This window comes from Catharus ustulatus, chromosome 1 (assembly GCF_009819885.2).
Source record: "Catharus ustulatus isolate bCatUst1 chromosome 1, bCatUst1.pri.v2, whole genome shotgun sequence".
NCBI classification, from domain to species: domain Eukaryota; kingdom Metazoa; phylum Chordata; class Aves; order Passeriformes; family Turdidae; genus Catharus; species Catharus ustulatus.
The window spans coordinates 154,481,072-154,494,437 of NC_046221.1; the positions used below are offsets into that span (position 1 = coordinate 154,481,072).

Consider the following 13,366-nt stretch of genomic DNA (forward strand, 5'->3'; position numbering starts at 1 on the left):
GCTAATCTTAGAGGCCTTTTCCAACCTTAATTATTCTATGAGTCTATTAAGGATGAGTTGGAGAATTCCCAAGAATGTAATTGTGAAGCCTAATTTAATTCAAATCCCATTTTAGCTACAGAGTAGGCCTTCTTTTTGGAGGAGGTTGAATTTGAGTGATTCTTAGTTTATAAATCACTAGGAACATTTTAAAAATAATTTATTTAATCTGTCATTTTAATCTGATTTTTTTCATAAAAATACCTGTACACTATCACTTCTAAAATTATTTTCTGAGCTGGAGTCTATTTGACTCTTTAGGTCTTTTGATTGGTTCTTTACCATCTGAAAAACTGTAAAGCTAGGGAGAACATTGTGAACAAGATTGTTTATTCATTAGTGTTGGACAATTAATTATTAACACTGTTTGGGAGGAAAAACACCTCAGAATTAATCACTACCAGAAGAGCATTCACTCCATCCCTTTACTATAAATTTATAATGAACTAAATATTGTATATGCATACTTGTAATCCAGAAACTCTGCTTCTTGCTACAGCACCCCAACATATACACATGAAAAAATTCACATCTGGCATATATTTAAACAGGGGTTTTTAGGAAGTCTCTGGGATCCTGTGGGATACATGCTTGAAGATAATTTCACCACAGAACAAAGCTCTACCAGCTCAGGGCTGAAATGTGGAAATGTGGCCTGGGACAGTAAAGCACTGGAATTGGAGTGTCTTTATCAAGGAAACAGAAAAGCTCCCAAATCCACCCAGTGTTCCCTTCCTGATACCAGCAGGTGCAGGTATTTTCCTGGGACTATGGGCTGTGTGCTCTTGTGGAGCTGGGAAGTCAGGCTGGTTTCCACCCCTGGAAACAGCAGTCACAAAATTGGTAATACACCATTGAAGGAATTTTTAACAGCTTGTCTACAGCATCACAAGAGACAATTTAACCAAGGTTACAGAAAAAGATTACCTCCTTAGGAAAAAATAAACAAAACCCTATCAGTCCTTTAATAAGCTCCTTTATTTAGGGTTTTACTCTTTCCTCTTTGTCATATCTGAAACTGAATCTACAAAGAGTGTAGATGAATTTAGAAATATGATAATTTAAATCATGGTATTGGCTGACATCTAGCACTGCAGAGAAGGCAGAGGAAAAACAAACATCAAAAATAACTATAATTTCACCAGACAGGACTCTTTTTAGGCTTAAGTAACTTGCTGAATGTCATCTTATTTCCCATCTCTTCTCAAAATTTCTGCCTAAGGAAAGTATTAATATTAATTAAGTTTCTATTTAGGCCTTTCAGTAGATGAAGTAGATATAAGGAAATGCTTTTCTTCAGTTCTGTTTTATGCCAACTTATTTTTCTTTTTTTCTAAATGTCACTTTTCTCTTTAATAACTATAAATCTTTTACAAATATCACAGAGTGATTAGAAATGGAAAGTAACACGCTATTACATTTTTCCTTGGAAAAAATATGGAACTGAGTTCTAACTTTTGTCCAGAGTGTTCTGTGGCAATGATAAAGATATTATGGAATTTTTTTTGTTATTATCATAGACATCAAAGTATGCCACAAAACTTGATGTAACTTAGGAAAGATTAAAAAAAATCAGAAAGTTCTCATTACTTCTGCATTGCTTAACAAAATTTAATAAGAGAAAGAAGAAGCTTAGCCAAATTACAGTTTCCAGTATGCTGTGAATATATCTTCTTTAATATTATATGATTAGTATAAGATGCTCAAGCAGATCCAAAAATTGTTTATACGAGATAATAATTTAACACCTTTACATAGAAGGAAATAAGGATTTATATATTTTTTTCCTTAAGATCTAAAGAAACTACCTCAAGCTTTCTGCAATTGACCACTTTGCTTTGATGGCAATTCTTAGAGAATTCCAAGAATCTGAGTAAGAGTGACTATTCTAAATAGTTATGACAACTCTAGTTCAGCTGATTAAGAACCTGTTAAGTGATAGATCTGAAATCTAGATGTGATTGTATAATCCTCCTTAGTGGAAGATCCTTCTAGGGAAGCCTTGAAAGGACCACTTTCCAAAAGTCCTGTCCAAGATTTACAGGCAAGTAGGAAACTATTGCTAATAACATTTACTAAAGGAATAGGAAATATTCCTTTTGAAATATTCAGTAAAATAAACAATTACCATACAGACATGGTAGTCACCATGTGACAGCAAGACCAGAAAACCCCAAAATAGTATTTTTCAGAACAATAGTGTTATCACTATTGTATATTCAGAATGTATATGGCATTTGGACAGCAACCAAGGAAAGAGACATGAGGAGGAATGGTCATGATCTACCTCCACCACACTCATGGAGGCTAGTCCAGGAACACTTTTTCCAGTGCTTTAAAAGGGCTCCTCAAAAACAGCAGGTGTTCCAGAAAAGTAGTCCCCAAAACTATTTGAAGGAATAAATCTTACAGAGTAAAAACTTAGCTGTAAGTTTGGTCTATTTCTTTTATCAAAAGGAAACCAAAAAAGTCTCTTGATCAAAGCATCCAGATGCATTCCCAGAGGACGTCAGTGGCTACAAGATGGTTCTTTTGTCTGGGAATGATAAGCTATAGCAAGAATCAATGGATGCAATTCAAAGTCAGAAAAAATCAAATGAGAAAAAATCTGTACTGAATAAACAGTGCGAGTGTTAAGGCTCTGGAACAGATGACCAAGATGGACAAGTGTTAAGACAAGACCATCTCTTGCTGCATTCAGATGAAGACCAGGAATTTTTCCAAAAATACATCTTTACCAGGTGTGAAAGCTTTATGGAATATCAGATGGGTAGGTTGATAGATCCATGTAATTCACAAGTCCTTAAAATTCAGGACAACTCAGTGTCCATTTCCAAAATTTTCCAGAGGAAAAGCAGAGGTTCAATATAAGATTTTATTTTATGCTGGTTCCCCTCCATAAGAGTCCAGTGTGGAGTCTTGGTTTTCTGTAAAGTGTGGAGGGGGAATTTGCCTCCTTGAGTTGGACAGAAACACCAAACCCTTTCTAGGGAAGCAAGAGAGGTTCCTCTTTGTCAGGCATCTCTGTTGTCAGGGCATGACACAGATATCATGACATCCACATCACAGAACCCACAAATAAGGAACATAATCAAAATGTCTTTTTTTTTTAAATTAAATTTTAATTATTCTTGATCATATCACTCTAATCTTTTTAGGCAAAATCTGTTCAATTTCTGCAGTGATTCTTCCGGTGTCTTCCACCTTTCAGAAGATTGTTGTAGACCAGTGGATTATTCTAATCAATGATGTGTTAAAAAAAGAAGTAAATTCCTAGACTAGGAAAGGTAAAGAAATGCATGAAAGAGCCTAGGGTCTTGAATTTAGTGACTGGGACATTCACTTGAGAGATGATTGTCCGGATGTTTTGCAGACACAGATGCTCTTTCATCCCAAATAACAGATTTCTGGATAAGAAATATTTAGTTATGTAAGACAGACTGATATATTTATTGCCATTTCTTTAAAATAAACTCACCTACATTTTTGGGATACTTGGTATTGGGTGGCATATTCAATATTCTTCATGAAGAATTATTAATTTAGAAATGCACGAGAAAGATTTCTAGAAGGTTTAATTAACAGATGTGTGAAGAGCCACAGAGAAGGGAAAAATGTTGAGGTATCTAAAGAAGCAACACTTTCAGTTCTCATAAAACAAAAACCAAACAAATAAACCCACAAAAACAAGCAGGAAGTCGGCTTCAGGGTTAAGTGGCAAGTGAAGAAGAATTCACTGGATTAGACTTTCAAATGTAAATGCCTTCCTTGTTCCTAACCCCCTTACTGGATATAGTCAATCTACACAGAATCACTATTGGTTAAATATAGCTTATGGAATGATTACAAAATATGGTTAATGATCATGAATGGTAGCCAAAATTGAAATGTAAAGCAAGCCAATAAAGCATTTTATACACAAAATCTTCCTAAAATATTTCTGTGAAATACATACATTCTATTTGGTGTAAAATATGTTTCTTCAGTTCAAGTAGCTATTTCTGTCAAGCCATACAAAAGCAGACATTACTCCTATAAGCTTTCAGAAAACAGGACTGAGGCAATTCTTTCACCTGGCTTGGTTTACCATGTAGACCAGAGCTCATGGGGGCTTTTTGTTTGCAAAGCAAATATTGTAGTTTGCATTTACTAATTTGCTACTGCCCAGGCAATGGGTTATGGCATCACTCTGTACAAGAGAAAACAGGTGCTATTTGAGATAGAAATAGCTGAATCAAAAGAAATTTCAGTAATTATGGAATCAAGCCTTTCTTGACTTTAATGTGTAAGCTGAGAGAAAACCACAAAGATCTTACTGATACTGTGCAATACGTGCACAAATACCCCATAACCCCGATTCAGAAATGTATAAAAGCCAGTGAGGGGTGCAAATCTGTATATCAGATTAAGCACTTTATGTTCCCTTTATAGTAAATAGATAACATGGTCTATGATATTCAGTGCAATTGGCATTTTCCCACAGTATGTACCTACATTTGGCTGGATAAATGGTAAGATAAACGCCATGAAATGTACTTTATTGCCTCCACTTAGAAGCATTATTTGTCAGCTCAGATATAACACTTAAAGATATCCATATTAAATTAAATTTTGACCAAAGAAACATGAAAAAAAATTGCAAGCCTAGCAAAACTAAGCATGTTCCACTTGTATTTTTGTGCTTCACTTTTCTTTTGATCAGTGCTAATTAAGTAGCAACTAATTTTCCTGATGTAACAGTCTCCTCTGCTGTGTTTAATTGATTTCATTGCTGAGTTAAATAGAATCCAGCCTAAAGACTATAAACCCTGCTGTACCAAACCACTGCAATGACTGTGGGAACTGATTAGATGACCTCAAATTAATACATCTTCTAACCTTCCTCACCTTGCAGAAGAAAAGACAAAATAAAGTTATGGTCTTAAAAAAAAAAAAAAAAAAAAATTCCTGCGAAAATCCAAAATATGCAGCTTCCTTAGAAACTGTGGTAGGTGATCTGCTTTCTTACCATTTTCTGCCCAGCACCAGAGAAGCCCAAAGTTCTGATGATAACCTCAGCTTTCACTTGCTATCAGAACTTACCATCTTTCGTATAACTTTGTGAGTGTCTTCCAATCTCAATTGCTATATTAAACCCCTGTGGGGAGAATCTGGATATATATATTGTTCAAAGTGACCAAAGGGTATTTCCCAAACCTCCCAAACATGGAGTTGGTTTTGTCTTTCTGGAAATAAATTGTGTTTAACTCACATGTGCAAGTCGATCAAATCTGGCAAAGAGCTCGTTCAGCATTCGGACCAGCTCCTGGGCTGACAGAGTTGTGGAAAGGTTGGTGAATCCTTTAACATCTGCAAAAAGAATGCTAAAAAAAAGAAAAATATAATATTAAAATAATAAAGTTTCAGTCTGTTTCCTTTAATTACTGAGTGTTTTAAGTTACCTTCTAGTATTATACTAGTCAAAGGGTCATTTTATTACCTTTGAAGTCACACTCTCTTTGTTCTAGACTTCTGTACATACTGGAGTACTGAATATAAATATTGAAGGAACTGAAAAAGTACTGCTAAGAGTGAGAAAATGTTTTGTCAAAAATAGGAGTCATCCTATTCTAGATTTTCAAATCATAAAAGTCTCAAATCCTAAGAATACAGACAAATTTGTGACAGTCTTGATATATAAAAGGCTAAGGGAAATTTTATTTCATCTAATTTTAGGCATTTGACAGGAGTACCTGAGTTAGAACTATAGTGCTCTCTTTATAAGATATGAATGTTTAATTGGATAATTCCTTTTTCATTCTGGTGACTTTACAGGGAGTCCTGTCATGTGATCATATTTGAATTTAGGTGTATCAACTTGTGTGCCTGAAGTTGTGGTAGGACCTCCATTAACAAACCACTTTCAAACAGACTTCTAACCTGTGTTTGAACATCCAGTCATTTTTCTTGCCTTTTGGCTGCTCACAGTGCCTAGAATGGTCACATGTGAATTTAGAGAAATATTAACACACACAAAGTCTGTGGTGTGCAAGATACCACCCAGAACAAAGCATATAATAACTCAATAATTATTATTCAATAAAGTATTAGCTACCTTATAAATTAGTGGTGTTCAAAAAGACACATATTCTGGCACAAACCTCATTAGCACTTGAAAATCAACTAACAGCTGGTGTTACAATCTGCATACCAGAAGATTTTGTTTCACTTTAGCTGATGACTTGTGGTGAACAAGATCACAGCATCTGAGAATTACTAATGTAACCAATTAAAAATGCAGTAATGATCAGGTTGATAACTGATTGACACATCTTCAAATGTATGGACTGGTAAAGGTTGGGGTGAGGTTTAAACAAGATGCTCACAAACTTGGCAAGATTTTTACCAGTGAGAAGTGATAAAATTAAAAGGTAAAGTACCAAACTACTCAAAGAGGAATGAATAGTAATAATAGACTAAATTTATAAAAATATTTTCAAATTAGTAGTTTCTACACTTTCAATTTTCAAACCAATAATATTTCTAAATGGATACTACTTTTAAGGATTCATGTAGCATTGGTTTAGGTAGTGTTCAGTGTTGAACATTTAGGAAACAAAATAAGCTGAATGAAACCTACTACTTTTGAAAAGATCTAGTTTCTGGTAGAGTGCATAGAAGCCTATCTGCATTTTAAAGCATGTAGAATCTTAATTTCAAATCTCTTTGAAGTACAAAATATATTTTGACTTCTCACCCTGTCTACAGCCCTTTTCCATTAAAATTAAAAGAACCACCTTCTCCATATTTTGATTCTTCTACAGCAACACTTACTCTGAATACGAAAAAGGTTAATGGAAGACATTTTATTTTAGTGCAACTCAAACCTTTATAAGGGTCCTTGATACTTTCAATTAGTTTTAATAAAATAACATATCTGAGCTACTGCATGGCCACAGAAGCAGCAGATAATCAATTTACTCTTCTGCAGAAGTGCAAATTATTTTTATTGAACTCGTCCAGACAAAGTTGTATTTTGGTTTCATTGAAAGGCAAAGAACATTCTTCCCAAGCAAACTATCTACCATCATATCCATGCTTATTTTTCACTTCCTCCAATGATGATTTTTAAGATGTTCACTCAATAATTTACCCTTGTGTTTTTCTGAAAGGCTTATGGAAAATGCTATTGGCTTAACAAAATAGTCTGGTTTTAGGGAAATACAGTAATGTCAAGATTATGTAATGCCATGGAGTTGAAGTTGATCATTCTGGTGTAAATGTACAATTAATGTACATTAATTGTTGGTGTAATTACCTTGAGGAGCAGCTCATAGGATAATTATCAGCCTTTGATAATTAACTTCAGGAAAGAAAAAATTTAGAGGGAGAAATAAAGAAAGGAAATGGGATTTAAAAAATAATAATAAGATTGATTAAATGAAAATGGCTATAAAGCAGAGGAACCATATAACAGGTCAACATCTTTGAGAACATCTTACAAGTCTCCATCTTATTCTTCAGTGTGTGGAGTGAATCATCAGGTTATGGCAGAATATGTGTCCCCATGTAAGCAGGGCTCCCTTTCCTGTGCAGTCCTAACCACTTAAGTGAACTGAGTGTGAAAAAGTGAAAAAAAGTGAATAAAAGACACAAATGGTCCAGACTCAGTGTTTAGTTCAAATGGGTCTTTAAATTGCCATGGCGTCCCAGCCATCCTGATGAGTAAAAAGGCATCAAAATGCTTCTCTGCTCAAATATTAAAAAAGGGTGCACTAATTTTCTAATTTATGAATGAATAAGGCTACAGAAGATAAACCCTCAGACAAGAGTAATTTCACAACATCTGAGACCTTAAACATTACAGAAAGGCTGCTCTACCCACCTGACATTCTCATAACGATGAATGTAGATCTTATGGAACTGGTGCTGCAAGTGTTCATCTTCTACATTGGTCATGTCATTTATCATTTCCAGGACTACAAACCGTGGTAGCACAGAGAGCACCAGCCGTTCCTAAAACAGAGAGGAAACCAAAGTGTCAATATCAGTCTGAACTGGTATTTCACAGTGCCCTGTTTAAAGATCTGGGTAACTGGTTATTTGTGACCCTTCTCTCTAAAAATTCTAGCTCGGGCTATTTGTGATAATTCACTCTATCAACTTGAGTCCACAGTCCAGAACACCTCTGGTTTAGGTAAGGAATAATAAAATGAGCTCACATGCAGCCATTCAAACTAGTCTTCTTGATTAGGAAGATTGGAGAAAATATTCAATATTTTCCATTAGTTTTTCCTGTGTTTCAACAACACTCAGGAAGAGCAAACATTTGCAGCATATGTTTACACACATACACCACATGCTTATTTATAATGTATATCTTTAATGGATATTAGTAGAGTATCCATGTATATTAGTTTATTATTAGTGTGCAAACACAGTGCATCAGTGCATATTAGTTCACATATACTTCTAGTATTAGTTTATAAGGAGATATATACATATATACACACAAGTGGTGTTTCCAACCCTGTCATAATATAATTAACTCCAGAATTTTCACAGAATTTCACCAAATATTCTGAGTTGGAAGGGACCCACAAGGATCTTAAGTGACTGGCCTATTTGGGGATTGAACCTGCAATCATGGTTATTAGCACCTTGCTGTAACTAACTACATCTTAATACAGCCAGGCAAACCCTCAAAAAATAATCAAATTCTTTAATGAATACCCTAGATCATCCCCTAAGAGATTTGAGACTGGCTTCAGTGGCCCATCAGTTTAACAGCTTTCACATATTTTGCAAGTATCTAACCCAAATCTGTTTCTCTGCAAATTAAACTTTCTTTTTATCCTTTCAAATTTGGCATGGATAATTGTTGATTGATGCTTTCTCTGTAATAATCCTACTGTATTAAAATATCATTATTGTGTCCTCTTGCCCTCAGTCTCCCTTTTTATTTTTTAGATTAGAAATCTTTGACAAGTATTGGAATATATCACTCCCAAACACTCTGAAGCAAAGCAATTTCTCACTTTTCTTTTGCTTTACAGGATTGCAAATACTGAAAACTTATTGAACTAAAGAAGAGAATGTTAATTGTGTAAGATACTTATCACCAAATTTCAGACAAAATTTTGGGGAATAGGATATAGCTAGGGAAAACCAGATGTGAACGTCCAAATCAGGCACATATGTAGACTACAGAACACACAAATGAATAAAGTCCTCTCCTCTCCTCTCCTCTCCTCTCCTCTCCTCTCCTCTCCTCTCCTCTCCTCTCCTCTCCTCTCCTCTCCTCTCCTCTCCTCTCCTCTCCTCTCCTCTCCTCTCCTCTCCTCTCCTCTCCTCTCCTCTCCTCTCCTCTCCTCTCCTCTCCTCTCCTCTCCTCTCCTCTCCTCTCCTCTCCTCTCCTCTCCTCTCCTCTCCTCTCCTCTCCTCTCCTCTCCTCTCCTCTCCTCTCCTCTCCTCTCCTCTCCTCTCCTCTCCTCTCCTCTCCTCTCCTCTCCTCTCCTCTCCTCTCCTCTCCTCTCCTCTCCTCTCCTCTCCTCTCCTCTCCTCTCCTCTCCTCTCCTCTCCTCTCGCCTTTTCTGTCAAAGAAAATGATTTTTTTTTGCATTTTATTTTAGGAAACTTGATATTAGGAGGATATAAAATAATCTCAGAGCATACAGGCTGTGGGTTATATCTCTTCTCAAGAGTGAAAATTTGTTCAGACGGAACAAGAAAAACCAAAGAGGAATGATGGGTGGAATGAGAGACAAGCAAACCAATAATGAAAATTATGGTATTTATGCCAGCAAGATTCAATGTCATGAAATGTTGCCATAGATGTAACATCTGAATAAATGAAGGAATCCCTTCCTAGCTTTCATAGGAGGTGCTAGCATTACAATTTACAGCTCTCAAAGTGTAGATCATAAAGAATTCTCACTCTGTGCAGTCTTAGTCAGCAGCTAGTGAAAAACCCTCAGTTCTGATGGAAACATTTTGTGGATAAACACCTCCATTTGTCTAGAGGGCAGCTCCAGCTGAGGTGAACTCTGTGTTTATTTAAGAGGGGAGAACACACACTGCCAAAGCTGGAGCACAGCAGTGTTTCTCCACTGCAGCACAGGTGTGTTGCATCACTGGAGCACATGTGTTACACCTCCCTCTAAGAAGGCACTCCTTCCTGCATAACATGCTGACAGAATATGGGAGAACTGAGAAATCTCCTCACATTTAGTCCACCTATTCCACAAACCTTTGCTAAATCAAGATCTGCCTTTGTGAGGGAGAGACAAAAAATTATCTGAGTGACAGCTGATAGAGAGCAGGCTGTGAACTGTAATGCAGTGAGATCATCCTTTGTTCTGGGAAATGGCCAAGCTCTTACTTTCTGTTTCCCTACACAGGGTGGTTCTAATTTTAGCACATCTGTTTTGTCTTGGCTTTCTTCCACATTTTCCACCTGGGAATTCTGCTATCCTTCATTCTTCTGATGTGTAAACACTGGATGTGATGCTTGTGATAGCAAGAAGCAAACCAGTCCCTCAGGAGATCCTTCATATTCCTGTAAACCCAGGCTTCACAGGAACATCTAGTCCTCAGGTAGCTTGACTCACAAGCAAATCTCCCATGATTTCTTGAGATGGCATGCTTGCAAATAGCTGCTGATTGATAGTCTATACTGATAACTTAGAAATATTTTTAACATTTTGTGTCCTTAAGCCTCCTTTGACAAAAGGCACTTAGATTTTCTTATTCCTTCACTATTAAAATACATAACTCAATACAACAAAAAAATAAATCCACCTTCTGAACAAATCAGATCAGTATTTCTGGGACTTGTATGAATTAAGTGCCCAATGACTTTGTGTGAAGATACATTCAGAATAATATTAAATTTTTTCACTGTAAAAGACATATGTTATTTCCTAGCTTACCCATATACGACAAGAAATTGGAATACAAATTTAAAAAATAGATTTAAGAAAACAAAAATAAATTTTGGTTGTTATTAACTGTTTATGTGATAGAATAACATAAAAAAAAAGGTCAGTTCCTTCATACATATAGAGCTTAAATAGATAATGCACTTTTTTTTTCACAAAAGGAAAATCTTACATTCCTTATTTGCATTCATCTAAGGGGGTATTGAGCAATGCCTCTAGAAAGTTTATTTAAAATAAAACATACTTGGCTTGGCATGTGTACACTAAGCCAAGAAAAATGTGCCAAGTACATTTGATATCTTAACCTTCATGCTACTCATTAAGGTAAGTTAAACGTTCTTGTCTGCACATGAGATCTGGAAATGACCCATAAAACTGAGGTTAATTAGTTTGCCTCTGTAGCAGCCCTCCTCCATTAATACTGAACCATGTGATGAGCCTTTGTTGAAATCACAATTGAAGGTTCATTTACAGCTCGTGTCACTACTCTGCATGATGAATGTTGTGCTAAGGAGGAGCACTGCAAGAAAAACAGCATTTAGGTGCGTATGTGTGTATCTGTATATATTTTTTTGAGGAACTTCAGTTGCCATCAGTTCTCTGGTACTGAAACATTCATATGGCAGAAAGGTTTTCCCTCTATGGGTATCAACTGTCCCTTGCCTGGCCAAGCTGCTCTTTCATCACACCACACTGACAAGATGGTGGGGATGCTGAACCAGGCTTCTTCTCCAAACTGGGAACTGAGGTGGGCTCTAGTGTGGATCATTTCCATTCTTTCTTCTCCTCCAACTGATTCTAGTGTTCTCTATGTCCTTTTAAAGAAGTCTTTCACGTCACTTTTCTTCAATCCAAGAGTTAAGAAAGATTTTCAGTTATTCAAGGATGAGCGTCAGGTCACTCTTTCCTTGATATGAAGATCCTTACCAATAAAACTCCACTTCAAGCTACTTAAATACTATTGTTCCTATTTCACTGCTTTAGATACTGTGGCACAGAAGAACAGCACAAATTTGTGGAGGTCATGTACAAAAAAGTAGTAGGTAATCCCAAGTTGTTGTTCTTTTGGTTTTTATTTTTGTCCTCTGTACCTTACTATTTACATGATCAAAGAATCTTCACATTTCTAGTCAGTCTCTCTTGGAACAAATATTCAGAGCAGGAGCGAAACACATGAGAAAAAATTCCTTTTCTTACAGATAAAGGCTTAAAAAAGAAGTGTTATGAACTCTAGGGTGAAGGAAACTCCATTATCCAGCTCTTTTGAAAGCCTTCCAGTTGAGCAGTGGGCTAAGTGGAGACAATTCAAAGCAGCAGTGGTAAGTGGTTTGAAAACTAACAGAGATACATTTGTTCAAGAGAAAAGACATAGAAGAAAGAAAATAGCAACAAAGGAAGCTAGAAAAGAGCTGGTGAACTGCTCTTCTAATAACTATTCAAGACATGAATCAACCCTAGTCTTTAAGATGGAGCAGTCAGAGTTTAGAGTAAATAAATAAAAAAGTACCTTTAACTAAAATAATAACCTTGTAAAGGAAAAAGACCAGTAGAAATCACCAAACGTGACAGATTGATGGTAGAATGCAGGTCTGCATTCAGACACCTGAGTTTTGTGACTCCAAGGCAGTTATGCCCAAACTTCCATTTCATCCCATGAATCCAGAGAGATAATCAAGTAAATTACTCCTTCAGTGTCACAATGGGTCTCTTTGAGTTCTGTTGCCTGTTTTGACTAGATCTCAGTCCATGGTAGTAGGAGCTCATAGATGTAAAGTGTGTAGTCACCTAGTTTAGGAAGTGTCAAATAGGGAGCTGACTCCTACCCAATCTACTCCTTCAGGAAAAGTTAGCAACAGTGAAACAAATCCTGCAGCAGTAAGTAAATTAACTTAATGAGTCACCCACATCTACTTAAAGTCCCAAGACTGTAATTTAACATTAATACCTCCTCTAAGGCCCATTTACTGTTTTGTGCATCTGCAGTAGTCACTCTTTGTTGGACAGTTTTGCTGTGGTCTGCATGCACTGATCCCTTGGGTCCCTTGTACTAAATTCAGGGTGTACCAGTGCTTACAACTGCACAAATGTAGGTAGGCACATCCATGCAGAAGTGGGATATGTCCCTGATGAATAAATAATGACCTTTGCAGCACTTTTTGCGAAGAGTCAATTAACCAGTGCACAAGGCCTCAGTCCTGTGAGTAAAAACCAGAGACCTTTCCACTCAGGGTGATCAAAGAGACCAAAACACCAACAAGAGCAAAACATCAACGAGCAATTTGGGATCTGGAGGGGATTGCTAAGAGGAAGGCCAAACTCCACAATGTTCCTCTGCAGGTCATGTGAGGGCATCACCTCTGCAGGGTCTGCTGTCTGCACTTGGAGGGTACAGATTTTCCTTTGTTTCA

General features: G+C 36.5%; 1 protein-coding gene across 1 annotated transcript in view; it reads right to left on the minus strand.

Annotated features, from left to right (window-relative positions):
- LOC116998025 (adenylate cyclase type 8-like) overlaps nucleotides 1-13,366 on the minus strand; it is a 118,640-nt gene that overhangs the window by 60,612 nt on the left and 44,662 nt on the right. The window contains exons 3-4 of the mRNA XM_033063319.1: nucleotides 7,904-8,034; nucleotides 5,291-5,402 (exon numbers count right to left, since the gene is read on the minus strand). Coding sequence (XP_032919210.1) covers nucleotides 5,291-5,402; nucleotides 7,904-8,034 — 243 coding nt within the window. The remainder of the gene's footprint in view (nucleotides 1-5,290; nucleotides 5,403-7,903; nucleotides 8,035-13,366) is intronic.